The sequence below is a fragment of the Takifugu rubripes genome, chromosome 11 (assembly GCF_901000725.2).
Source record: "Takifugu rubripes chromosome 11, fTakRub1.2, whole genome shotgun sequence".
Lineage (NCBI taxonomy): Eukaryota > Metazoa > Chordata > Actinopteri > Tetraodontiformes > Tetraodontidae > Takifugu > Takifugu rubripes.
The window spans coordinates 6,722,191-6,749,586 of record NC_042295.1 but is presented as its reverse complement, the minus strand read 5'-3'; the positions used below and the strand labels follow the sequence as shown (position 1 = coordinate 6,749,586).

At 41.0% G+C, this 27,396-nt stretch overlaps 1 protein-coding gene across 5 annotated transcripts; it reads right to left on the bottom strand.

Moving 5' to 3' along the window:
* Positions 1 to 23: 23 nt before the first annotated feature.
* LOC101064812 (F-BAR and double SH3 domains protein 2) lies at positions 24 to 27,209 on the bottom strand. 5 transcript variants are annotated; one of them, XR_003890117.1, is made up of 23 exons: positions 26,884 to 27,209; positions 23,890 to 23,987; positions 21,745 to 21,790; positions 17,215 to 17,294; positions 16,959 to 17,103; positions 16,724 to 16,857; positions 15,585 to 15,639; positions 15,296 to 15,424; positions 12,431 to 12,553; positions 12,025 to 12,120; positions 10,962 to 11,036; positions 9,909 to 10,025; positions 9,706 to 9,810; positions 7,249 to 7,338; positions 7,064 to 7,126; positions 5,278 to 5,406; positions 5,099 to 5,182; positions 4,839 to 5,016; positions 4,071 to 4,291; positions 3,050 to 3,242; positions 2,826 to 2,914; positions 2,500 to 2,646; positions 24 to 2,407 (listed from the first exon to the last, which is right to left on the bottom strand). XR_003890117.1 is itself a non-coding variant. In XM_029844406.1 (23 exons), exons 3-23 carry the CDS (start codon positions 23,943 to 23,945, stop codon positions 2,554 to 2,556), a joined length of 2,301 nt encoding a protein of 766 aa, XP_029700266.1. In that variant the 5' UTR covers positions 23,946 to 23,987; positions 25,759 to 25,863; positions 26,884 to 27,209; the 3' UTR covers positions 24 to 2,553. The 5 variants fall into 5 exon arrangements, 4 of the variants coding, with proteins under 4 accessions (XP_029700266.1, XP_029700264.1, XP_029700265.1 ...); XM_029844406.1 differs by adding an exon at positions 25,759 to 25,863 and having other exon boundaries at positions 24 to 2,646; XM_029844404.1 differs by having other exon boundaries at positions 24 to 2,646.
* Between the last annotated feature and the right edge of the window lie 187 nt (positions 27,210 to 27,396).

The following is a 27,396-nucleotide window of genomic DNA, read 5'->3' as shown; positions in this document are numbered from 1 at the left end:
TAACACAAAATTAAGTCAGAGAAGGAATTTAATTTTTTTATTAACATTTGTACACAATTAATACAAATTTTTTTATACAGCCAGTTATAATACGAAGAAAGATTTGATTGCATCTGATCTCATCGTCACAGTCGGTGAAGACAAAGGTTAGTTGCTCCACTAGATTTTAAACGAAAGTTTCTGGAAGAGCTCTTTTTTTTTTCTCTCTTGGATGTTTAACAGATTATGTGTGAAGGATAATGGTTGGATGCAGCAGTAAACCATTATAAACCATTAAACAGGAACCTGTGTTTGTGTGTGTGTGTGGGGGGGGGGGGGGATTGCATCTGAAACTCAAAAAGAATATCCTCTCACCCTTATTTGTTGTCTGTTTGCATCACATTGTGAAGGACTAATCAGCTGATGGGTGGTTTATTAGGGCAGACCATAAGATGCACCCCAATGCCACAGAACCCACTATTAATATCTACTCATCTGTTCAGTACTGGAAATTGCAATGCAATTATAAAAACATAAAAAGAAGGCAACGCAGTCATAAATATCCGTTTATATATATGCCATATAAATCCATTGTATTATTGTTGTTTTTAAAATTTGGAACACTTTTTACACACAAAATCCAAAATACCCACATAAACATCCCATTTTTTATTACTTGCCTGCACTAAACATGTCATATTTCTACCCTTTTCAATAGCAACTATAGTATAGGAGCTGGGCACATCTTTACATTAACACTCATTTGCTCTCATTTGACAGCATAAACAGTCAGGTGGGTCACATGACCCAAATTTTAAAAAAGCATTCTCTCCATTTTGTTATTCAAAATGTCTTTTATTTTAAATATACCTTTTCCCATCTCTTTTGAAGAGTGGATGACAATAATAAGTCCATTCTGTTGCTGTGTTAAGGTACTGCTACGTCCGAGGGAACATAAATAAATAAAAGTGCTACGCTGCCATTTAGGCAAGGGATTTTAAAGGCTTGTGGGGTATAAAAGGTTCATTTCCTTTAGTAAAAGAAAACATACGATTTGTACTTTGCGCCACTTCAATGTTGTCTAATAGTTCTGTCCATTTAGCATAGCTGTCTCTTTAGCTGTCAATATACATATGACGAGGCAGATGCAAGAAAAAATACCAAAACTGGAAAAATAATAGTTCTTCTGCCCTCGTACAGCAGCTAAAGCACTACGGGGTTAGGGTTAACCCTACAACTAACCCTAACCCCATTAACCGTGTTACTATAATGGTGTATAATAGAAGCAGATTCCATTGTTTCCAACGCTCATGGACAGAACACACGTTAGAGGGAGAATGAAAGGAATGATGGGAGAAAATAAAGAGAAGAGAGGATCCAGCCTCCTGTTACCATCATCTTCTCTCATTCTTTCCTTCTCTTCCTCACCTCCTTCCTTTATTTACAATGCCCTTGCAGGATAAAATGTAGATTAAAACTTCCACTATGTTTTTTCCATTCAGTTGAGTTAGCATATGAAACACTGTGCATAACATTCCTATTACAACAGTAATGTACTGTACTAATACACATTGAATACGTATGATGATAAGGAGTATACAAGTTAAGGACACGACCGCCCGTACACCAAACATCTTATCTAAACACCAACTGCATCTAAATCACCTCTGTTACCAAGTTTCACTCTGAAGTTGAGGATGTCGGTGAAGTTCTTCAAGTTCTACTGAAATTGTTTAGCAATGAAGCCATAAGGCAGCCAAAACGTGTGCCCTCTAATGTCAAACCCCAGCCACTGTTTAGATATGAATAGTATTTTAAAACAACACCAACAGTAGAACTTCTATGGTATCACATTAAAAGTAGTTTAACTTTGAGCTGTTACTCTTCCACTTTAATCATTTATCTCATATTCCAGCCTGCTTGAACAAAATGGTGGATAAACACACCAAACACTTCACGCTGCAGCCAAAGCTCAATTTTTAGGGCCAATAAATGTGTCGTCTTTTTTCTTTTGTATCAATTTATATCACACTAGTGATTATCCTGCTGGTTCAAGGCCAATTTGGAAACCAGATAAATGATTAAATGTTAAAACAAACAAGCTTCAACCATTTTTCTTTCCCAATTTTTGGTGTCTCTTCAAAGCCTGAATTTAATCTGTCAGATGTGGGAGTGAATAACTCACTATCTAAAAAGAAAATCCACAAACATAAAAACAAACGTGCCACTTTCTGGCAGGACATTGTCCTCCTCTTCCTCTTCTTCAGTGTGCTCATGTTTGCTGCCCAAAGAAGTCAGATTTTAAGGCAAGAATGGAAAATACGGTGGAAAGTTCAGGTAGGGAAGGGGGCACCTACTACAGGATGCCCATGTGAAGAAAAGATGATAAATGCTCTGTCTCTGTCCCAACACCTGCCGCCGTCCCCTCCTTTGGACGAGAGAGCAGGCAGACAGGCCGAGGCGTCAGAGGAGGTTTTGTTTGGTCAGGCTGACTTCAGCTTAGAGCACATCAGTTCTCACCAGGCTGTCAGCCACTTGTGGCAGCAGTTTACGGTTATTTTGTTGTTGCCAGGGTCACACAAGTGTGATCTCCACCTCCTCTGGCTTGTCACTCTTCTCCTGCTGTCTTCTGGGGTGCTGTTTTGGTGGGGGGGGGGCTGCTCGCACCTGCACAGAACAAGCCGCCATTCAAGAAAAAAGACAAACAACGATGGACACTTCATCAACATTTGGTCCTAAGTGGAAACCTAATTTACAATCCACAAAAGTGAGGGATAATGGGGGGAGACTGCATGAACAACGTATCTGCTCAACAAGCATTGTGCAACTGTAGGGTGGATACTAACAGGTCGCAGCTTATTTTGGGCTCCTTCTGGGGTGAATCTCAGAGGCTGAGGAAATCCTGGAGACACAGCACTCTTGGCAGAACTTTGATCTAGAGAGGGAAGAAGAGAGAGATAGAGAAAGAAAAAGAGAGAGAAAGAGAGAGAGGCAGACCAATTCATTCATTCATTCATCCATCCATCCATCCATCCATCCTGTCCTGTCCTGTTATGTGTGTGTTGCTTACTGTGGGAGGACAGAGGTCCCTTGTGGGACAGGCTATGTGTCGGAGGCTTGTGCTCCCCATTGAGCGTGGCGGAGGGTGACCGTGGGAGGGGGGGCGGGGTGCACGTCTCTGGGCTGGTGAAAGGACTAATGGGTGGTTGGTCATATAGTGGAAGAGGCAGCAAAGCAGATGACAATTTCAGAGAAGGGGAGATCTAGAAAAGATGAGCCCAGACACATGTCAAATTCAACACCATCAGCTCACCAAAGATCCAGTTAGTCACAGATGAGAGGATGAACACAACTGAAGTTCAACAAAAAAAAGTTACTTTATGGGATCAATATACAACATTCCCAAGAATCTTAATTTTTTCTGTCTGTTTAATTTTTTATAAAACAATGATTTAAGACTAAAAGAATTTGCCTGTTTATATTTCTTTACATGATTTTTCAACATTTCTGTGTGTTGCTTTTCGAAGTTAAGTGCTTCTGTCGTGCTACCAGTGTTGCTACTGAGCCAGTATCCTTTAATGGGTCTGGCTGCGATATCCTCGCAGCAGTTGCACTGCGTGTTTTGTCTGCAGGGTCCTGGAAAAGGAGGGGCTGCATCCTTCCTGGTGGAACCAGGCATTTTGGATTAGAGATAAAACCTCTTTAATGACAGCATTTTTTAGAAGATCAGAGTTGTGCAGAACCAGAGCAGCTCTGTAGTGCTGATAAAGGTACTGGACAGCAGACAGAAGTGGAGAAGGAAGCGATACAGCAGATAAGACAGAATGAAGGAAATCTGGAATGCTGTGAAGACTTGACGGGTTTGGGAATGTTTACGACCCAACACGACTCGATTTGTCTGCCTTCATATGTGCAGGGTAGTTGGGATGGTTTTTAATTGTTGCTGTTCTATGGCAAAATTAACAAAATTCTAGTATTCTGTCATCAACTTACCCCAGAAAGAACTCAAATTTTTAATTTATAGTATTATAAAGGTCCTGATGAAAGGGTCTGCACATCTGGTCTCACTGTATCTTTAAGCATAAACCAACCTGGATTTCCCCTGTTCCTGCTCCGCTGCTCTCTCCATTCTCCATCAGATCTTCTACCAGTACAGAAGGAAAGACCCCCACTTTTCCATTCAGCTCCCCCTCCCAGAATCCATCGTCTGTCTGAGTGTCTCGGCTGAGGAGGCGAATCACGGCTCCCTCGGAAAAGGACAGCTCCTCGTCTGCTTGGCCCTCATAGTCATAAAGTGCTCGCACATATATCGCTGCAAAAAAAGAAAAACGAATAAATCAAATGACTCATGAGCAGTGTCACGCAAGTTACTGCCAAAGGTAATCTATTACTCGAACGCGTTACTTTTGCAAAGCGTTACCCCTCGTGCAACAATGACTGGATGTGACTGTGACAGCTCCTCCTGGTTAATATACAGTATGATCATGGTAACGATGTTTTGCTCTCCCAGTCTGGTGTACTGGGACACACAGCTTACTCTGCAGCCATGGCATGAATGGATGTGACCTCCATTAGCTGAGCTACCACCTCATGTTGCTACTGGTTCGTCAGTAAAATACAAAACTACCCAACATCTGTGGGCACACAACTATCCCTTGATAAGATCTGTCCCAGTATTGCTTTTTCTTCTATCTGGAGGTGAAATTGATGCACAATCATTGGATCTTCCTGACTGGACAGGCTACACTAAAGTGAGGAGTTTTGCATCTTTGTCACTTATGAAATCTTTTTTTGTTAAATATTGTGATTATAATGCATCATTAGTCACATCCAATAATAATTCAGCACTATGCACTCACTGTTTGTGTCACCGTTAATGCAGTTGGAGTGCAGCTCAGGCTCTGTTGAGTTGGATGACGTGTGTGAACGAGCATCAAGCGTTGCCAGAGACTGGAGCATGCTGAGCAGACTGTTGGAGGTGGGAAACTGGAGGTATTTTTCCGGCACATAGCCCACCTGTCCTGTCTTATTGCGAGCCTGAAACAAACGGGAAAGACGGCGTTCAACCAAAGATTTAAGATGAGATAAACACAACACACATCTATGTGTGTTTGTGCACCTTGACCCAGTCCTCCATGTCTCCATCCTCGATGACCTCCAGCATCTCCTGCTCATCAATAGTTAACTCATCTGGCTGAGAGGCCTGCAGGACAAAGACAGACAAGGCTGAACTCATGATTGTCTGTTGTGGCTAAACCCTGAGATGACTCTTTGTCTGAGCTCAGTGTGGGTTTGCACCTTGTACGAGTACAGGACTTTGCAGGTTAGTGGGTAGTTTCTGAGTGTTCCAGAAGGACTCGAGCTGCTATCATCAAAGACTTCCATATTCTCCTCACATTCTTCTCCTTCTTCCAAGTCAACTGTGCCCTTTAAAATAAATGATCACATGAAATTAAAAAAACCCTCATAAACTGGTTTACCCTTTAGCCTCGTTTGTTCACCAGCTTATCTCTCACCTTTTCCTGCTCATCTAGAACAACAGCACTTACCTTTTCTTTCGGTCTTAGAAAATGACTCCTGTCCTCAGAGTGGAAACTACAGCGTTTGGAGTCAAGTGTGGAGTGACGAGCATTACATACGATACCCCCCCCCCCCCCCCCTTCTTGTTGTGACCTGCTCATATGAAGGTTATGTGATCTACCTAGCAGAACGGTCCACAACCAATAAGTTCAGCAAGCTATAACAATGGTGGGGATGGAAGTGAGCGGTGTCATTGTGTCGAGTCATCAGATTTCTGTTGACAGACTACCGCAGGACTGTGTTTTGTATTTAAGCTGAACTCCCAGGTTGCCTTACAAGAAAAAAAGAAAAAACACCTGGAGGTGGGAACAAAAGGCCAAAACCTGAAATACTCATAAAAGTTGATGATATCATCCAACTACCTCAAGTTATTGTACCAAAAGCCTAAATCCCATCAGTAAGCTTCCACTTTGCTGCAGTGTGACAGAAAAGGACAATAATATATCACTTTCTACTTAATAGTGGCTGCATGCTTGTTTTGAGAGTCTCTATTGTACAATACCTATTTACTCTTTTATTCACAAATTCAGAGGGCTACACATGCACAAAATAAAGCCCATAAAACTCATTGTGTGTTTTGACAAAGAAAACATAGAAAGTTTGGCATTACAGTGTTTATCCGAGTCTGTTTACTCCCTTGACGGCATCTTTGCCTCTGTGTCTCTGCCCCAGACCCTCTTCATTCTCTCTCTGGTAAACAATATAAATAAATATATAAATGGACATTTATTTTAAGTTTGGGTGTATATTTATGTCTCTTAAAACTGGAGCTGAAGTGAAACACATTTAAAGTGTTTATTTATAGATGGAACCATTAGCTCCAGTATAGACTGGAAACAAGGGGACCAACTGGCCAAGTGTGACAAAGAGCATCACTATTGATGGAGCTCCGATGGAGAGCCTTTTGTACTCTCAGCTCTGCTTAATCTACTACTGCTTCTGCAGACTTCAGTCTCCAATGACAAAGAGTAGCTCCCCAGTGTGGCTGGTTGTTATAGCAACTGTTGCCACATGACTCAGACTCTGACTGTATATAAGGTGACACTCAAACAACAAAAGAGAACATAAATTGAAAATGAGCATTTGATTGCTTGCTTCAACCAGGAATTTCTTTTAGAATAAGGTTTAAGGAAAAAACACATTTCTGCAGAGGAAGAGGGAAACTTTACCTCCATATTCACACATCCAGACTCCAGCATGACTATGTGCTTATATATGCTTACTGGGAAATGAACTTCTGGGGCTTTTGATGTAAGAAGGTAGTTTTTGAAGGGCTTGAGATCAACTATCTTTCTGCATTCAGTGAATTGAGAGTTATAGTTATATATGAGTTATATATGAATATTATAGTAAACAGTAATACATATTAGTCTACCTATTTGTGAAGTATGTAAGTACTAATTGAAAGGTTGGCATAGGAAATGCAATAAAAGTTTTGTCAATACAATCTAAGATCTGCTGCATCTGGACAAAGGTTGTTGTTTCCATATGAGGCAGCTCTCACCGAGAGTGAAGGATCTTGGGCAGTGTAGTTTGCCCAACGTTCATTCTCCAACTCCTCCATCACCTACAGCACAAGCACAGAATGAAAGGGCTTTAAGGCAGCATTTGAAACTGGCACACACATACACCTGCACATATGCAGTGGTGTTATGTGGACACACATGGTCATAACCAAAAACACCAAACCTGGTTCATGGAGCTCTTCAGCCAGGTATCCACAGTGACCCCCACCTGACGTAGAAGATCCAACCGGGCCTCAGCTTTCAACTTTACTATCTTTTGGAGAAAGAAGGTTAAATACGTCACATCACACATATTCCTGTTCGACACATCTTTCCCTTCCTGTGTCTGTGAACACTGGACATTGATTAATACATCAGCTTCTCCCAGTAATATGTGAGCATACACACACTGTCAAGAAGAAAGACTTCTTTAATCAATAAACATCTTAGACTCTCAGGAGCCTCCGTTCCACTAACAGCACCAGAAAATGCAGAGAGAGCATTAAATTAGGGCCCAGTCAACACACATCTTGTGTTCACTGTCTGACATAAGTTCTGTTCTATGCAAGATCCTCCTGAAACTAGTAGAAATCTATAAAAAGGTACATTTTACGTACCGGTATGTACATTTTTCGTACCACAGTTTAATAAACCTTAAAGGACTCAACTCAGCTGCAAGTTGCAGTTTGTGCATATTAAAAATATATCATACAATAAATCAAGTGTCAGACTCATCTATGTTTACACAGCACAAGGTCTGTTTTGATTGGGCTTATCTGCAACATTTTACTGTAAAATATTATTGAAGTCATTTTGGTGGAGCCGTTTTAAAAGCTGCTTTCACAGCGTGTTAGCAGGAGGACGTCCTTACATCTCAGCACATCTCTCACGAGCTAAGAAGTCCTGTGGATGCTAAAGAGGAGGTGAATTATCTGATTTCAGTGGGGAACTGCATGCATTTAATTTAAAAAAAACTGTTCTGTTTAAACAATTTCTCAAGTAAAATAAGAATCAAGAGAGGCATGCAACAGATTTACCTCTGACAAGCAATCAATGTTTGATTTACTTATCAGATAACATAATTTTATAATCAATAAAAATGGCTTTAATTTATTTAACAAGTCTAGGTACATATAACGATATTGGACTAGTTCTGTTTGTTTTAATCGACACAAAAATGTGAACTTGCAATTTTAAATTCAGCTAAACTGAACCTCTCATTTCAGCTAAACTCAACCTCCCATGGTCCACTACTGCAGTGTTTTTCCAACCACTGTGCCATGGCACACTACTGTGTGTACTCACATAATTGGTGTAAAAAACTTTTTTTTTTTCTTTTTTTTTTAAATGAAGCCGCAAATAATGTGCTGTTGCCAAGTGTCTGTGCTGTCCAGTAATTGGCAGAATAATCATGTAATACTCTTCCATATCAGTAGGTGGCAAAAGGTAGCCAATTACTTTGATTAGTGATGGGTCTGGGCGGTGACAGTGGCATGTGCCTAGCAACCTATGGTCCCAAGTAAGCTTAAGCGGCATCTCCAAACGAAGCATCCTTCACTTCAGAACAAGAATGCAGACTATTTTGTTTGCCTTCGTGCATACACGGCAATGCTGATGAGAAAAACCACAAATGTAAAAACCACAAATGTAAATGAGAGAGCCCTTAAAGCTAGCTATCACGTTGCTGAACTTGTAGCCAAATCAAAAAAGTCACACACTGTGGCAGAGACACTAATACTTCCCACCTATCAGTAATAAGTTTGCATTGCAACTTGGTCGGTCTGTCTGTCCGTCCGTAGCTACAATGCTAACTACCCACCAGGAAGCATTCTACAGTCAGAGAAGGCCCATGAGCTAAAAAGTGTGTTTATAAAATGTGACAGATTTTGAGCAGAATTGCAGTAGATTTGTTCAGTTAAGATTTATTCAATATGAAAGTTATTTTTTTTAAATGTTGCATAACTTTTTAAAACATGGTTCAACATAGTTTAGGAATTGTTAAAATGGTTTAGTTTCTTATGGTTGAAAGGGTCTGGTGAAAACTCGACATTTTTTTTCTGATCAAATGTAGAAGTGATCATCTGAACAATTGCTGAGATTAATAATAATAAAGTGTTGAATGTTGATCTTTTCTGTTACACCCCCCCCCCACACACACTCTCTTTGTTATTTTAGAGGAGTGTGTCAAGCGATAGCCCGACTCGGTACCCATGACGTAGCTCTTGGTTCCAAAAAGGTTGGTGACCCCTGACTTACAGTCTGCCTTTATTCCCCTTTATTCATAAGTCTGTAATAAGAGCTCTATAATGAAGTCATTTGTGCCAACTGCACAAATCTTTCACACTAAGCCAATGCTGTCTGAGGAGCAAAAATGGAGACAATGTGAGGAAGAGACACAGAATAGGGTGGAGAAAAAGAGCATGAAAGGAAAATGTTCATATTTTTGCACCTAAATGGTGTTGATTGTTTTATAATATCAGAACAAACATGTAATATTAATATGAGCTTGGGATAACTACACCAGCAGAGAGAGCTACATAAGTGACGTCTTCAGGAGAAGGCTTGATTAGAGGTGCATTTGGTGGGATATCCTGTTTTTGCTGTCTGTATTCAGCTGTGATAGGATCACAAACAAACTGACCTCTGCCTTGCGCATGTTTTCTTTGGTGTCTTCTATCTTCAGCTCCAGGTCAAGACTGCCCTGCTCCGTGGGCGGTAAGCCATGACTGTCACACTCCTCCAAACACTGTCAATGTAATAACCATGTTAAAATATGATTAAAAACTGCTAGTAAATTAAATCCAAACTGACAGGATTAAGCATGTTGGTGTGTTTCTATCTTACTCTTTTGTAATGTATGATGTTCTTGTGTTCTCTGGCCACTCGCGTTGCCCACTTTCTCGCTTCCTTGTTCAGACTATGCTCCTCAGTTGTTCCTGTCTCTGACTCCAGTTGACGACTCTGATGGACATAAAAAAATATACATTTAAAAGGCAGGAGTATATGAATGTAAAACTCTCCAAAAGTAAATACACATGCATTACATATAAGTGCACATAAAACCTTTTTAGGCTTGTGACGGAGACCAGTTGTCTCTGACACCAGTAGTGCGACCCGGGAATATTCATATTCCTGTTAAAAACATTACTGCTGTCAAAACAGCTGAGCAGCATTATTTAAATGACCTGTGTGTGAGTGACTGGTGTTTTTCCCATCATATGCCAACAGATGTTTTAACTGCTTATTTCCATAGACATATTGTTTAATAATGAGCTGCTTTGATAAAACCAGGGCATACATCTGGTTAAGTACAGAAGTGAAGAGTATTGCCCATGAGATTGAAGATTTAATTAGACTCAAACAAGAATAACAAGGGAGCTGTGGAAACCAGGCTAATTGAATTTTAAAACCTGTATCAAATTATTGGGACCAGGATCATAATGAATCTAACAATGATACTAAAAATGAGAAAACATTCATGAGAAAAAATTTACGTTCCATCCTCAATAACACACCATCAATTAAAAGTGGAGCATCCAGCACAGGAGGCAATGAATCAACCTGCTTCACCACATTGAACCTGACGTCTGATTGTGTGTGTCACTGTGTTTTTGATCATGCTTTATTGCAGTTCTGCTGAGATTTTGCAGCTCAACTTGTTCCTCTAAACAGGTTGGATGGATCTCATCTGCACTTTTTACATCACATCTTGAGTCAGAGGTAAAATAGCTTTGTTAAATTTTGTTTGCTCTTTCCTGTAACAATCTGGACGCCATATCGACAGTTTATTGGCGCGTGTTCATATAATAGTGTGTCAGCATTAACAAGACAGACATTCTTTAAAGATGGTTCCTGGTCAGAAATTGAAATGGGAATGCTGGCAAGAACTGTCACTACCTGTGCCAGGGTCATTCTCATGGCACTGACAGGGGACGGCTCGATGTCCACCAGCTGCTGCACCGAGCTCAGTGTCTGGCACACATGAATATAGCAAAGCAACCATGCACACACACGCACGCACACACGCACGCACACAGACACACACACACACACACACAGACACAGACACACACACACATAAAAGGAAGGGGTTAAAGGGAACAGTTGAGGGAAAGTGTTAGCAGATAAGGAAAACACCATGAAGCAATAGTGAGTTGTTAAGAGTTGTTTAAAGAAATGTTAGAGCACCATTGAAGTGAGAAAAGGAGGAAGATCAGAGAAGGGAAGAGGGCTTGGCAGAGAAAAACAGTGAAGAAAGATGAGAAAGAGAAATGACTCAGACACAAGAGGCATTAGGCCCAAGTTCCAGTGGGAGACATCTCTTTTTTTAAAACCATAAAATCTCTAGAGGTAAAACATCATGATTCTACTGCTGCACATTCTCTCAGCATGAGCATAATTAATTTTAGAGCAGTTAAAAAAAAGAGATCAACTGCACAACAAAGTTTCTAGATTATGAAAGAAAAATGAGGACATCAAAGAACCTCTCCCAGTGGACATCCAATTTCTAATTACAAGACCAAATATGTTAGATTCATACTTCTTTTAAACTGTCATTTGACATGATTTAGACAGACAATTTCATTGTAATGAAAGAAAGTTTTCAAAGGCTGGAAAAGAACGAATGATCTCAAGCATTAATAGAAGTGGTCAGATGCTGATACAGGATCCCCTAAAGTCTTAAAAAACAAAGATGAACTGTGAGTCATCTTCTGATGTGCTAAAGGCTTCAGCCACAATGTAAATTTCATTATAGTCTTCATTCAATTTTGTTGTGGAGAACTCATGTGTTAATATGAGCATATAATGGGAATATGGAGCAATCTTGCTGCTGGGGGAACTGGTTCATGGGCAAAGAGTGTAAGCCCAACACCAAACTGGTTAAATTGAAGCCTACAGTTGCCGAATATTGTCTGTTAACACGCAGAAGACTGGATGTTTGTACTACTGTGTGTCTCACCGTGTCATATTCACTGGGTTGGAATTGGAAGTCGTGTGCTTTGTGGAACACAGGATTCTCCTGCATGAACAACTGCTGATTGAACTCCTGTATTATCTGAGGGGAAGGCAGATGAGGGATTATTAATTCAAGGCAGAAAAATCCATTTTCAGTCTCAAAGCTTCACGCTGACCCCAGATGTATATTTTCTTTGAAGCAGGTGAATGTTTAATATTTATGCATTCATTCTGCTTCCTCATCACTTTAGTGACATCCATACTGAATTTAGAGTAAACACTATAGTCTTAAACCCAAAAATGTGTCTTTTCTTAAAATAAATAGCAACATCAGTTTATACGTATAACAATCTTCAGTTTACTCTCTGGTAAATGAAACCGATTTGTGACCCTCATCACATCTTACTCACTCTGGTGGATTTGTCCAACAAGAACTGGAAGGTATTGTGTGTTGCTTGAGAGGCCTCCAGCTCAGTATGACAGAGCGCTACCAAATAGTCTTTCACATGCTCGTAGATTCTGCCATCTAAGGCCTGAGCAGAGACAGAGACAAGGACGGAGAGGACAGAAGAGTTACACTGGAAAATTCATCAATTAAAATATTTTTTCATGAAAAAGAGACAAAGGAGGTTAACGCACATTGGGAATTTACATTTACCTTTGCCACACTTGCAAACATGTACTTCACAATTATAATACTACGTTTATTTTTCCCTTATTTTATTACTTCAGTGCAGCACTCCTGCAGCAAACTTCCCTGTAGCGTAACACTGGCACCTCTGAGTTTTATGGTTTGGTGTTCTTCATTGACAAGATTTCAGCTTTCACCAAAAAGAGAATGATGGTTCTGATGCTCATGCAAGTTTGTGCCCTCACCAGTTATTCCAAAGAACATCCCTCACCTCTAACACACTTCAATTTTGATATCATCTTTTCAAAATTACATTTGTTTTTCAAACCATCTCTGTTGATTGATGTCAGTTCAATTGCATTTGAAATGGTTAATACTGAGTTATAGGGTTAAAGTTTAAAAATGAAATCTGCACACTTAAAACAACAATATAAACCATCTAAACTAGAAATGAAACTTTTCAGGGGGTATTTTTAAGTCTCATTCTAACGTGCTAAGAAAGACAAACATAAAATCCACAAATTTAGAATACAAAGCACCGCCTAAAACAATGGTAAATGGACAACGAAATGATGTAATGAAGGATGTATTTTGGTAGACGTCTTCCTAAATATTCAATCATCACTGTGCTCATTTCCTCCTCCCCTCCTCCTCCTTTCCTCCGCTCCTTCTTTCATCCATTTATGGTAGTGTTAAAATGCAGTGAGTCAGCTTCCAGAAAAGTCCTATCCACAAGTTCCTGGTTTGTGTGTGTTTGTATGTGTGCGCGCGCGAATTTGAGTCATCTGAACAATCAGCACAGAAGCAGAAGCATTTAAAACAACACTGGGATGTCACCAACAGGGGGCGCTGTGAAATCTTTGATCTCCAACGTTTCATTTGTGGCGGTGTCAAGGACAGCAGCTCTCATCCTGCAGCTGCAGACGGGACCAGCACATGCAGGATAATCTACATCTGAAAGGCCTTTCAAGTTGCAAGTGTCCTTACCCCTCATTTTTGTAAAACATCTCATCTCACTCAGCCCCTCCTAGGTGGCATCTCTTTGATTTGATTTAACCCAGACAACAGACATAACCAAGCTAAAGAAAGCTAGTGTTTAATAAACACGAGAGTTGAGTTAGGGTAAAGCACATTTAGATTAATAAGACAGGTTACAATATAAGATATTATGCTGTGTATAAATACAACATATACTGGAAATACACATAGATGCATTTCATTATCTGACTTTAACCTAACCCTTAGGTAGCAGTGCACCGGGAAAAACTGGTGGCATATTTGGGGGTTAAGGGACATTCTCAAGGTCCAGCTGGTGTCTATCAGTCCAGGGATCATTCTCTGTTCTCCAACCACTTGTAAACATTATCATCATTTTATATCGACATAAAAATGGGGGCCACCAGGTTTAATGGTCAGCACTGCTTACCTCAGGTTCCCCCAAGGGGGAGTTTGTGTGATATAATATAAAGATAAGAATTTGCGTGAGATCCAAATTGGCTACTCAAAATTGAGCTTGTCTGAATGTGAGGGTGTCGTTGGCCCCACCATGAGAAGGCTGTGTTGATCGCCCTGGTGACATAGTTCAAGAAAGTATGTTCCCTGTTTCAGGTTCAGATCATCTGAGTTAAAATGTATAAGCGCTAAGTGAACCTTTCCTTGGTGGGTTCAGAAGAGTTATTTTCATTATATGATGTGATTTTTCTGATGAAATCTGAGAGCTGAGTCATGCATTTGGGTCCAGTCTTAACAATGCTCTCTGAAACGTCCTCAAGAAGACATGTCTTTGTCTAAAATGCATTTTTGTGACCCCCATAAAGGAAAAAGCCCTATAAAAGGGACCTTTTTCTGATCCAATTGTGCATTTACTACTTAACAAATAGCTGTTATTTTTCTGTTTGTGTAGAAAAACATATTGGATACAGGAGTGTCTTTCAGGTGAAGACCTCCAAAACCATCAAAAATGTGCAGACGGAGAGGAGCAGATTGCTCCCCCACAGCAATGTCCCTCATTCTCTTTGTATGTTTGTGTACATGTATAATTGCGAACATGCATATTTCCCTGTAGTCTTGTCCTTCTGTTGCAGGGAACTACAGATTAATTATTCAGCACAGCCTCTTAGTATCTATGCTCACACTGGCCTGAGGCTAAGTATGTGAGTGTTAGGCAGAAGAAGAAAGACACAAGCAGACCGGAAAGATCGTCGAAAAGATGACACAAAGTGGGAAAAAGTAAAGAAACAAAGTGCAAAGAAGGGAATCAAATTGCATCCTTTACACCATGACATAATTCTGAGTAAATTCAAATGTTCCAGAACATTGGGAGACCCCATGAGCCTGGGTGTTGCTCCTCTTCGAGCCAAATCAGGATCACATCTGAGCACGATGAGCATCAGAACAAACATTCCAGATGTGATGTACTCGGCTAAACTTCAACAGAAGCTCGTGTCAGTGTACATGTGTTGTGGGAGGTTCTGCTTTCTACCAGTGACTAACAAGATTATTACCAACTGAAGACAAAATATATGAGGATGAAGATAATGGCTTTCGGACATCACACTGTTAACTAGTGTCAAAACCTTCTTGGTATGAAACTGAAACAATGAAATAATTTTTAATCTGTCAAGATACACATTAAAGTAATTACCTGTATGCAGTGCAGTAGATCTGTATGATAGTACCGATCATGATGAGCATTGGCAGCAGCTAATGTCAGCAAGTAATCATTCCTCGCCTGCATCGCTTTAGAGTTACAGTCACTCCTTTTAGCTTTTAACTGAAATGAAAGTGAGACCGACACAAATGCAACAGTGGATTAAATCACATGGGAGAGCCTCAGGGACCTCAGCTTTGGTGAAGAGTTTTAAAAAGCCTTCTGGGTTTCCCTTTGACTGGTTTAATGGTTGTCTTGTTATCCTTAAAAGCGTGCGGCTCACCTTTACACTTGCCTTTTGTAAACTAATTCTTGATTGAAAAAGACCCAGTTTAGACCTGAAAAAAGAACAGAAAGACATTACGTTGATTCCGTCCTTCACAATTGAGCTATTCTGCTTTTAATACATTTTAAACTATTTGTACCCCAGCATTTTATCACCACTCTACAGTTTTGCCTCTCATTGACAACAGACCGAAAAAGATATCAAATCTGGCCAGAATCAGGTAATATAAATCAGGTGATTTATATAGATAGTGATATCAGAAATGCAAGTCTAATCAGATGAATAGATAGTTGTGTGCGTATGTTTGCGTGGATTCCGTTGATTCTCATGCATTTAAGATTGATTGTGATTTGTGCATCACTAGATGTCTGTCTTTACACCTTTTTTACCCACTTGTGGCGACTTACAGTACATCCGCATTTGTTTCCACTAAGATAAAGTACATATGCAGCCCTTTCAAAGTCTTTTAAATGAAAACAATGAGAGCAGCAAAGCACTGACTGGATGATTATTTCCAGTACTACTTGGAATTCCAGAAAGAAAAAATGTCTCCATTCTGCTATACAGTGAAGTGTCCTTGGACATTCCTTGAACATACTAGAAGCCAGGTTTACGCCTGCTTTGCTGCATCCCAATAGCAAAGCATTTATTGGTGTTACATTAACTGAATACTTCTGATGGGTGTGTGTGTTTTATAATTATGTCACTCAGTCTGCAGTTCCAATATACTCACTGACTGACAGACGTTATTGTTAAAGCCGGTTTAGAACCTGATCCATTTTCATTGTTTACTCACTCACAATCACCACCGTCATTTCACACTAAGTATTCATAGGGAGGTAGTTCTAGGAATTGTCCACGTCTAAAACAGTTCTGCCAACTACCCTCACTCAAAACCAGTTTTCCATTTGCCTTCACACTGACCAGTGGCCATAGGAACTGGGAGGACTGGTTAAGGAGAGATGTAGGCATGGCAAAGGTGCACCACCTAGGTCAAAGGGTTCCTATGCTAAGGAAGAAGACCCTGCTCTGAGGTAGGAGTTAAAAGAGTTCTAGGAACTACATTCACAGGAACTAAAAATCCCAATATCCCTCTGGTTTAAAAGGGCTGCACAGATTAACTGAGATTAACTCACTTGGCCTCTATGTCAGCCTTCTCTCGTACAGCATGAGCAACCTGCTCACATTCGTAGTATTTTTTCTTGGCCTTGACCAACTCCTTCACTGACTCCTGCAGCTCTGCTTGAATGCAACTCAACTGATCTATGATCTGTGAAGAAGAAAAAAATGCATATTGTTTGTCACATCAAAATGACTTAAGTAGATAAGGAGCCAAGAAAGCTTTTTATCGAGACTCACATATTCACCCACCTTTTTGAGTTGCTGCTCCTTGTAAAGTCTAACTGCTTTAGCAGGCTCTGACACTTTGCTCTTGTAATTGTCGCACACATTGAGCCTGGATTGGCTCACCTGCACTGTACCTTCTAAGTAAGACCTCCACACTGCGTACACATTCCTAGTTAAGCGAGAACAAAAAAATGCCCGATTATCTACTTTTACTCTAACCCCAGTGTATGAAAAGGAAAATCCCTTAAAACACAGACACATGACAAACAGACACACACACCTGTAGTCTGTTCTCTGATCATCAGGGTTGATCCCAGGCCAGTCTCTCTTGAGGTACTGACTTGCTAACTTCTGCAGGGCCTGAAATCACAAATATGACACAGCAAATAAAACAAGATCTTATTATTATGCTGTTTTTATAAGTGTATATTTGCAGTATTCCATAACCGTCTATACTTCCATATATCTTTTAAAGGTGATGTGCTTCATTTGAAAATCATTTTAGTTTAGCAATTTCGGGGTAACATCTTTTAGGCATGTATTACACCTATAATTTATGAAAACAAACAAATTCCCTGTAGATTCAGCTCTCTGATGCATCAGGTCAGTGGCATCATCAGTATGTCAGTCTGCTCCAGACAGCATAAGAGCAGAGTGCTGAGGCAGAGTAACCTACATCCTCACCACTGGGTCACTGTGTCAGTAGCTACAACCAGCACCCACTGGGACTTTGTACACTTGCCTATGGAAGAGCGTATGCAGGAGTGGATGCTGGAGCAATCCACATTAATAAAACAGATATTAAGTAACATTTACATTAATTGTCATTTTATGACACACCTAAAATTAAGTATCATCTTTCCTGCATGATCAAATCACTTTTATTTTCTGTCTTTCTCATCATTCACCCTATTTAACTTTCACAACAGAAAAATGGTATCAAAACAGGGCCAATGACACTTGGCGTCCACCATGTTGCAAATTAAAAAGGCTGAGCTTGGCCTCTTGAAACCAACATTCTGAACTGAACCTAATCACTTTTGGGAACTTAACTCTAAAACATTATGTCACTGCATAACCTTGTCATCACCACAACCATGAGGGTCAAACCATGTTAGTGTTCTACAGTAAAGGAAGGTCTGAAGTTCAGCACAATGATGGTGTTTTAAATATTTTGTTACCTTGTGAAACATTACACAATAGCAGCCTCATTGACATAAGAGTGAGGCTTCGAAGATCCCCAAAAATACGAACATCCATCAAGCATAAGCTAAAAAAGCTGTGATACAATGTTGCTCTATGCAGTCAATAAATAAATAATTTATTTTCTTTGAAAATGTTCAAACTTTCACTTGCATCCTAGGGAAGGTGGAGTGGGTGTGGATGGTTTTGATGAAAGCCGCTCTGTGTGTTTGTTAAAAAAATACTGTGTGTGAAGGAAGACTGGTAAAAGACGCATCAAGATGGCAATAGCTGGGATTTAACTGCCTCCCTGCTGTATAAACAAGGGCTATAGCTGTGTGTGAAGGCAGGTGTGTGCGTGTGAGTGACTCTCGGGGGTGGGGTGAGGTCAGTGTCTGACAGCTCCATTTAATGCTTTTGGAAACTTTGGCAAAATCTGAGTCACTACATCCAAATTTCCTTGAGGAGGAAATAAAAGTGTGATTTCTTTTGACAAGGCTATTTTACATACAGTATATGTATACAGACTGTAATAAACATTCCTCACAATTTCGTATAAAATAATAAGACAGTCAATAATGAGACATATCTCCTTTCTAACAACCCCATACTGTGATATTTACGAGTACAAGAATACACAGCTTTAACAATGTTATTTGTGCACAAATGAATTAACAATTATTTAAATGGATCACAATTATTTTTCTTCCTGACTGGAAGAAAATCCATAAACTACATTTTTGTGACTGATTCATCTCTTACTGTCTCTATACTTTCTCCTCCTTTTTATAGAACCTGTCATCTCTCTATTCCCATTTCAGCTGTTATCACCTGGGAGCCACCTTAACAGTGTGTTGCCATGGCAACTCGGTTTCCCTTCCTTTGTGGTCTGGGTTAGATGGAATGGCTTTACAATGTGCAGACATGTACACACACCCATCCTGTTTTTGTAACTGAGGTGACAAACAGGGTACCGGTACCCAGGCAGCAGGATATCCTTAAAGCAGTGCTTGCAAATTAGAAAAGACAAAGTCCAAGGAGTAAAAAGGTTAAGAAGCAGAACAATGTGGCTGGTCAACTGTTTGTATCTTACAAATTGCTTGTATCTTACAAAATGACTTAGTTACATTTCAGTCATAATCTGTTAAAAGCTGGCATTTTTCAGTGTTTGCTTAGTTGCATCCTTAGTTGTTTGCTTAGTTGTGCATCCTTCCAACTATGTCTTCTATCCACTGGACCAGATATGACTGACTCCTTTCTTCTTCTGATTTCTTTATAGCTTTTTCTACCGCCTTTCTTTCTCTTAAATCAATATACTTGATTTCTCCTCCCACCTCATCCTGTCTGCACTCCCATAGAGCATCTTGGTAGATGTGTCTGTGTGTGTTTTATGATAGGAGTGCACCACAAAACCCATCACTAATGTAAAGGTTGACTGTGAGTGCACTGAGAGAGCACAAAAAGGCAATCACGCGCAGATCTCTATGGCCTGGCCTTTTTGGGTAGTGCAGTTGAGTGTGACCCCAGTCTCCAACTATTCCAGTAATGTTGATAGTGAAGGGGAAATATGCTGACAAGTAATAAACATGCAGAAAGAATCCCCCTGCATGGAGAAGGGGCTTTCTGGCTCCTGTCCTCTGCAGACTTTCTCCTTTTTCTTATCTTAATTGAGGGTTTGACTACATGTGTATTGCAAAAAAGGCAGGAATAAAAGGAAAATAGGCTTAAACAGAACACAATTAATCAGATTTCCACCTTTCATCTCCCAATTATTACTGCAATGATAATTTCACAAATTAACACAGATCCACCCACCTACAATTAGGAGGGAATCCATTATCCAACCTGAGCAAGGGAGTGTTGTTGCTAGGCAACCATTATACGTGAGGTGAAGTCAGTCAGTTAGATAATAATGAAACTGAGAATAGAACTGTAGTGAGACCAATAGGGAAAAGGGAGAGATCAAAGGTCTTTAAACCAGATATCAATCATAGTAAACTGTTCAGTCATCATTCAGGTCAACAATTCTGAACCGGCACTTTTGTTGTGCCTCTTCTTTGAACACTTTCATTAGTTTTATGTGTATGATGTGGACACTAAAACCACAAGTGACTCTCCTGTAAGTGATTTAGCCTAAAAACTGCATTTTTGCAAGTATCTTATAGTAGGAATGGGCAAAGACAAATGAATGATCAGATGGCTAGTACGGCTATTACTGCCAGTCACAGCAAAACAAATTCATTCCATTAGGTGCCGAGGCTCTCATGTCCAAGCTTGTTTGGCTTCTTGTATTGAAGCACTTGATTTCCCTGCAGCTTGGCCTGACCCATGCTGATAAGTTGACCATTAAAAAGTTCTAACAAGCAATACTATGTACACTAAGCTGCCTCCAGAGCTCCTAAAGCTTGAATTGTTCTGTAAAACCTTTGTTGGCTGCGAACTTGTGCCTGCTGCTAAAACTGTCTCCAGTGCCATCTGAGCCAGCTCACTACCCACTGGTGAGTTGACAGCTCAGCCCTTCTCCAGAGCCCAGTTTCTACATCACAATAAATCAGCGGATACAGTTACACATTTAGAACTCCCTGTGCCATATAAGTCCTTGTGCCAAGCGTACTTATGGACCTCCTCGTACTTGAACTTGATGTTGTGGACCATGACAATTGGCACAATCACAGGCCTCCAAGTGACAGGGTCATTTCCCAAATAGGCATCAAGTCCTCCAGCAGAACAATAAAATCCCCTTTCCTAAAAGGTTGGGTAGTCCAAGTTCCAGACAGTTGCTAACAGTCAGGCCTCATCCCCTAACCTTAAGCACAAGGAACTAAGTCAGCAGTTTAAACTCTGCTATACAGGCAGGTAACTAAGGGGAGGGCTAAAAGAAAGCCCCAACTATATGTAGCTGGTATCTCTCAGCAGCTCAAAAAAGCTCCCCACCAGAGAGATAATAAAATACCAAAGTCCCCACCCTTCCAGCGCAAACCCCCACACCCCCATTAATTTCTCCTTCAGGCGCTCCCAATTTCAGGATGAACCCAATCAAGCACAGGACTGGTTACCAGCAGATCTATGGCGGTTCCTAACTTTTTCCACAGACCTTCACCAAAAAACAGTTCACCTTAACCCTCCAGCCCAGCTCCTAGAGTTTGACACTGTCATTCTAAACAACAGCTATATCATGCTACCACTTACAGACTAATCAAAGATTATCCCATGAAAGCCCAGTGTGCAACTAGACTGATTAAATAGCTACAACCCCAGGACAAATTTATGCTTGAATTATAGCCAGCCACTTCATGCACGTGTCCTGAACACACATGCACAATATCACACAGCAGCTACGTAGTACTAGACATGTAGACCGGTTATTCCACTAGTTACTGACTTGATGACTTTTTAAATGGTTGGAAGCAGATTCCCAATGTAGAAAAGGTGTACAGAAAAACAACAAAAGGGGAACGTCACTTGGTCGGTCCATTGGTAATGCACACAGAAGACAATGTGCTGATGTGTTTTGGAGGTGTCGGTTCCCAGATCTGCACACATGGCAGCCTGCAGTGATGCTCAGCAAAGCATGCAGTATGCATTTGAAGAGTCTTACAAGGGCTGTACTCAATTCACCCAATCTCACCTGTGCATAGTCCCGCTCTAGTTGTCCCTTCTTCATACTGTAGCTCCTACAGAAACATAAAGAAAGTCAGATATATTCAAGACTGATCCACACAAGAAAAAACACATTCTAAACATGTTTGTCGTTCATCCTTATCTGTTTACCATTATTTATACTGTAACTGGCCAGAAGCTCTGAATGCAGCCATTCTGTGGGTTTTACTACATGTGAAAACAAGGGTGTGTAGCTGAGAGTTGTTTCATGAACATGAAAACGTTGCCATGGGGAAGAACTGAAAGACTGGAATTACCTTTAAAATCATGCTAATGTTGCAATCATGTCATGTGACTTCAAATTAAACTAGACCTTTCAGTTCAAAGCCTTAACCGACAGCTATCCTTAGATTATGGAGCTAAAGTGATCCACAAGTTTTACCCATTGCTGTTCCTCCCAAATCAAGTGAAAGATCAATAATCAACAACCAGCTGTGTCCCAGCACCACTCGACCCAGCCTTTGCCAAATCATGCTCTAAATCCAGCTGCAAGTTGCCTTAGTGTCTTCCCACTTTAAATTAGTCCCAGAGCTCCCAGTAGTGATCACAATGTAACGCTGAATTATTTAACACTTTATGTTTCAGGATTCTTGTTAGGGAGCCAATTGACCACAATAACAACAACAATAATAATAATCATCACCATCATAGCTCCATTATTGTTATTAATATTGTTGCTGGTTTTATTGTGGTCATTTTTTCCTATTGTTGTCATCTTCATTTCCACAGATCTGGATTCTGCTGGTCAGTGCTATTAAAAATAAAGTGTTTTTGTTATTCCACAAACTTGGACCCTGAAGTTCATATTAAGCAGAAAATTACAACTTCATTGGGGTTGTTTTACAAAAGGAATTACTAATGTGCAAGTGTATTTGTTTGTGGTTGCTTAAGCAGAAATGGGGGAGGGAGATTAGCTGGATTGAGGAGACCAAGTTCACTCTGAGGCATCAATCAATGACCACAGTTTCCTCCTCATTCTCCTCTTGTGTCATCCACAGGGAAGTAAAAACATCAATGATCTTTCCTTCCATGTCTCCTTTATTATACACTGATAAGCACCTCAGACAGATGTGCTGTACAACAACAGTCAGCAAAACAGGCCATCTCTGTTGATCTTTAGTGTCATGGTGGCCCCCAATAACTACGGAGCAAATTTGAGTTAACAGCTTCTTTAGGCTTCACACAGTGACACAAGCAAAAGTCAAAAGCCAAGATGAGATTTTTTGCCACTCGATTTTTTGTGACAGATGTTTGTTAATGTGACATTTTCTGTTGTATCATTTGTTAAATTTCAGCTAAACTGTGGCTCATGATATTGAATGTGTGACAGCTGTTGGAATCCACACTGGATGTTCCTGGGTGGATTAGGATGTTGCTACCACCATTGCATTACATCCTCAACACAACACTCCTGAGTCAAGGACACATTTGCAGTGAGTCCTAATAAAGGTGTCAAAGCCATTAAAATTCTTCTCTAGTTTAACCAACAGGATGGAGAGAGGAAGAGACTGAGGAGCTGAAATATGAAGTAATGTTAAAACACAAATGATTGTCACAAAGTAGCCACTAGCTTGTGCCTTCGCCTCTCTAGTAGCTAGTCTGGGAGAGGGAAGGATCGAGAGGGACGACTAAAAAAGAAGGTACAGTAGATAATGTGTGAGGATGAAAAATGGTGGGAAAGATAGAGCCTGGCCGAGCGTTACAGAGGCGCTGTAATTAATAATCAGTCTTCAGGCAACACAGAGAATAAGAAGCTGTGGAGGAATCTGGATTTCCTACAACTGCCAAAGCCAAAAGGGAAATCTGCCGTACTCACACATGCCCTGAGTAAACGGAGCAGAGTCCAAATGAACAAGAAACACAAGAGCAGTGATGGGAAGATGGCCACAGACAGAGGATGAAATGAGAAACAAGAGACAGAAAGTAGTGAAACCACAGAAGAAAGGATGAAAGGGGAAGCAGGCAGCAGGAAGTTCCTTTCCTTTGACCCCCTCCTGCTAACAACCTTTTATACAGCACAGCTCAAGTTTAGAGGTCAAATCATTCCGCGGTGGATGAGAACCGTGGATGAGGACCGTGGATGAGGACCGTGGATGGGTGGGTGTCTTCATACCGCATGTCTTCCAGCAAGTCACATTCAGTCTGGTGTTTAAAGTGCAGTCGGGTCATCTGCTCCGTGTGAGTGTTTTTGAGTTCCTGCGTCACTTTGACCTGTAGGGAAGGAAGAAGACAGGACCAGTACAGGATTTGTCTTTCTGTGAACATCTGCTGTGCACGTGTGCTGTGAAGGCCAACTACAGCACAGCTCCGACTTTAAAAGTCTTCACTGGGCATTCAAATATCCCTGATCCTATTTAAATAAATGAAATATATCCAAGAAAAACAAAAGAAATGCTGACAAACTGAAAGCTTTGAAATCTTTCAAAACGGCCCCTAATGGGACTTTTCTTATTTCACCAAGTTACTTTGGAGAACACAGATTCAATTATCTGTTTCAGAGGACTGTGCTGTGACTTCAGTGCACAAGACCCCCTGAAAGGAGCACAAATACACACTCTGATGGAAGGAAGCAACATGAAATCTGTTATGAAGCTGAGTTGAAGGAACACGTCCCTCGACCATGGGGAACCCTAACCCCTAACATCTAAATCCCAGCATTGACCCTAACACCTAACCATAACCCCTAACCTTAACATCTAACTCCAACATCTAAACCCTAACATTGACCCCAGCATCTAACCCCTAACATCTGACCCTTAACATTGACCCTAACACCTAACCATAACCTCTAACCATAACCTCTAACCTTAACATCTGACCCCTAACATTGACCCTAACATCTAACCCCTAACATCTAACCCCTAACATTATCCCCTAACATTGACCCTGACACCTAACCATAAACCCTAACCTTAATGTCTAACCCCTAACACCTAACTATAATCCCTAACATTAACGTCTAACCCCTAACATCTGACCCCTAACATTGACCCCAACATCTGACCCCTAACACCTAACAATAAACCCCAACATTAATATCTAACCCCTAACATCTAACCCCTAACATTGACCCCAACATCTAACCCCTAACATTGACCCTGACACCTAACCATAACCCCTAATCTTAATGTCTAACCCCAATGTCTGACCCCTAACACCTAAGCATAACCCCTAACCTTAACGTCTAACCCCTAACATTGACCCTAACACCTAACCTTAATGTCTAACCCCAACATCTAACCCCTAACATCCGACCCCTAACCATAACATCTAAACCCAACGTCTAACCCCTAACATCTGACCCCTAAGCATAACATCTAAACCCAACATCTAACCTCTAACATTGACCCTAACATCTGACCCCTAACCATAACCCCTAACCCCAATGTCTAACCCTAACAGATGTTTGTTAATGTAATACTTTGTTGTGATGGATCATTTATAAAAAAACCCAAATTAAAATTAAATTGTCGCTCATGATATTGAAGATGTGAAAGCTGTTGGAATCCACACCGGATGTTCCTGGGTGGATTAGAATGCTGCTAAACATTGGAAGGGAACAGTAGGAAGGGAAGGGAACAGTTTGGGAACCCCCTAAACAACATTAGAGGAAACTTCCATCTGTATTCTGAGGAAATACTAACTGTTTTACCTCCCACACGTTTGTATTTACTGGTATTTCCAGCACTGCAGTCACTTAGGATTCCCACAAAAACAGAACTTCACTGGGAACCCGTCAGTGTGGCCACTGGGTTCTTCTGGCACAACTCTCTCTGCAAGGCTCAAAGTGAGCTGTTACATGACTGTTCCAGACAAAACAATCAACACCGCAGCATGCCCCCCCCCCCCCCCCCCCCCCCCCCCCCCCACACACACACACACACACACACAGCAAGAGTCTTATCAAGTCCCAACATCTTTGAAGATAATGAGGGAATTTTTCATTACATCATCAGGGCTACATGGCTTCACTTGATTTCACCTTTTATCACTGAAATCACAGGATATGGACACGATGTTGAAGAAATGCCTCAATGAAGGGAGATAGGGTGGCACGACTGAGGGTGACAGAAGAAGATGGTGAACGCTGTAAAAGAAGAGCAGTAGGCTGTAGCTCAGGACTTCCCCACCTTATTCAAGCTCCACCTGTTCTCAGCCACAGCAGCCGACAGTGTGAGTGTGTGTGTGTGTGTGTGTGTGTGTGTGTGTGTAGCCATCAAATCAAACTAGGTTTTAATGCTGATTAAGCTTCAAATTCATCTGTGGTGGAGGCACCACCAGGGAACCCCAGACATGTAACAATTACGATGCACAGACCCGACTCCCACGTGGCACCAATGATACAACCAGAATTTTAAAAAGTTTAATAACACTTTTCTCATCAGCTGTGCATGGTGACTGGAGCAACAAGCAAACGCACGCACCCACACACACACCCACACACACACACACGCACGCACGCACGCACACACACACACACACACACTATAGCAACTTCCTCACACACCTGCTGACTTATATTGGGGGCTGGAATCTCCTCTCAACCCCTGCAGAATTAATAAGTCAGCACCAGACGAGATGTAGCTAAGTGTTCTAATAACATGATGAGACCATAGAGAGCTGAAAGACCCGGTTCAGGTCCTGGTCCAGGTCCTGGTTAAGACCTTCAGCTCTCAGCAGAAAAGAACGTCTCAAAATTCCCCTGTTGTGTACTGGTGCGTTTGGTGTCACTTTAAACATAAAGTGGATACTGCGACAGAACCTCGCACAGGTTAGCAGCAGTTACATATTTTGCGACTATTTAATGCAGTTGGGGAGCTCAAACGTGTCATATTAGCCCTCCTGATGGAACAGACAGCAAGCTACATTAGCACCCAGTAGCTATGTGTGATGGCTACAGACGCATATTAAAGTCAGTGGGTTATTGACTAACCATGCTAGCAAGATGCTAACGGTGGCTAACAAGTCGCATCTCTCTCCAGTAAATTCCTAACGTTTTTAGCCTCGAACACGAGTTGTATCCGCAAAGATGCCCAGAAAGCGGAGCTAATGGTGGAGTTAGCGCACCGCTGCGCGTCAAACATAACGGAATCTGCAAATCACTCACCTTCCTCGGCGGCGGCTGCATGTTGGAGGCTTGACATGAATGGTGCTTCCCTTGTGAGATGTTTTCAAAACCCAAAGGGAAATCCGAACCGGGTCAAGACCAATGTGTTGTGTCTTCAAGCAAATAAAGAAATACAAGTGAATCCCCTTTACAGTAGACAGTAAAGATTGGAGCGATAGGTAACCCCCATGGCTGATGATAAACGGCTGGTTGGCGCAGAGCAAAAACTAAAGCTATCAAAAGACAATTCTGATGGTTGCTGCCAGGACTGGAGCTCTAGGCTGCTGTACATTGTTGTGAGGGGGCGAGCACAGGCAGCATTCCGACGATGAAGTTAGCTTCTGATTCGATTCGGCTTTTAAGGGGGACGTTAAGGGGAAATCAATCGACTACTTCTCCACCGATTTTTTTTTTTTTTTTTTTTTTTTTTTTAAAACATCTTAATAATGTAAAAATTTTAGCTTTAGCACCAACCTATTATACCCATTTACCTCATTGGTAACCTAATCAATG

Bases quoted from the DNA above. Each gene is read 5' to 3' on its own strand.
- LOC101064812 (XM_029844404.1), bottom strand. From the start codon at position 26,904: ATGCAGCCGCCGCCGAGGAAG. The intron at 4,292-4,838 runs GTGAGTGCATAG...CTTTTTTTGCAG, and splicing joins CATTAACGGTGACACAAACA to CGATATATGTGCGAGCACTT. The intron at 3,243-4,070 runs GTTGGTTTATGC...CATCTTTTCTAG, and splicing joins CAGGAACAGGGGAAATCCAG to ATCTCCCCTTCTCTGAAATT.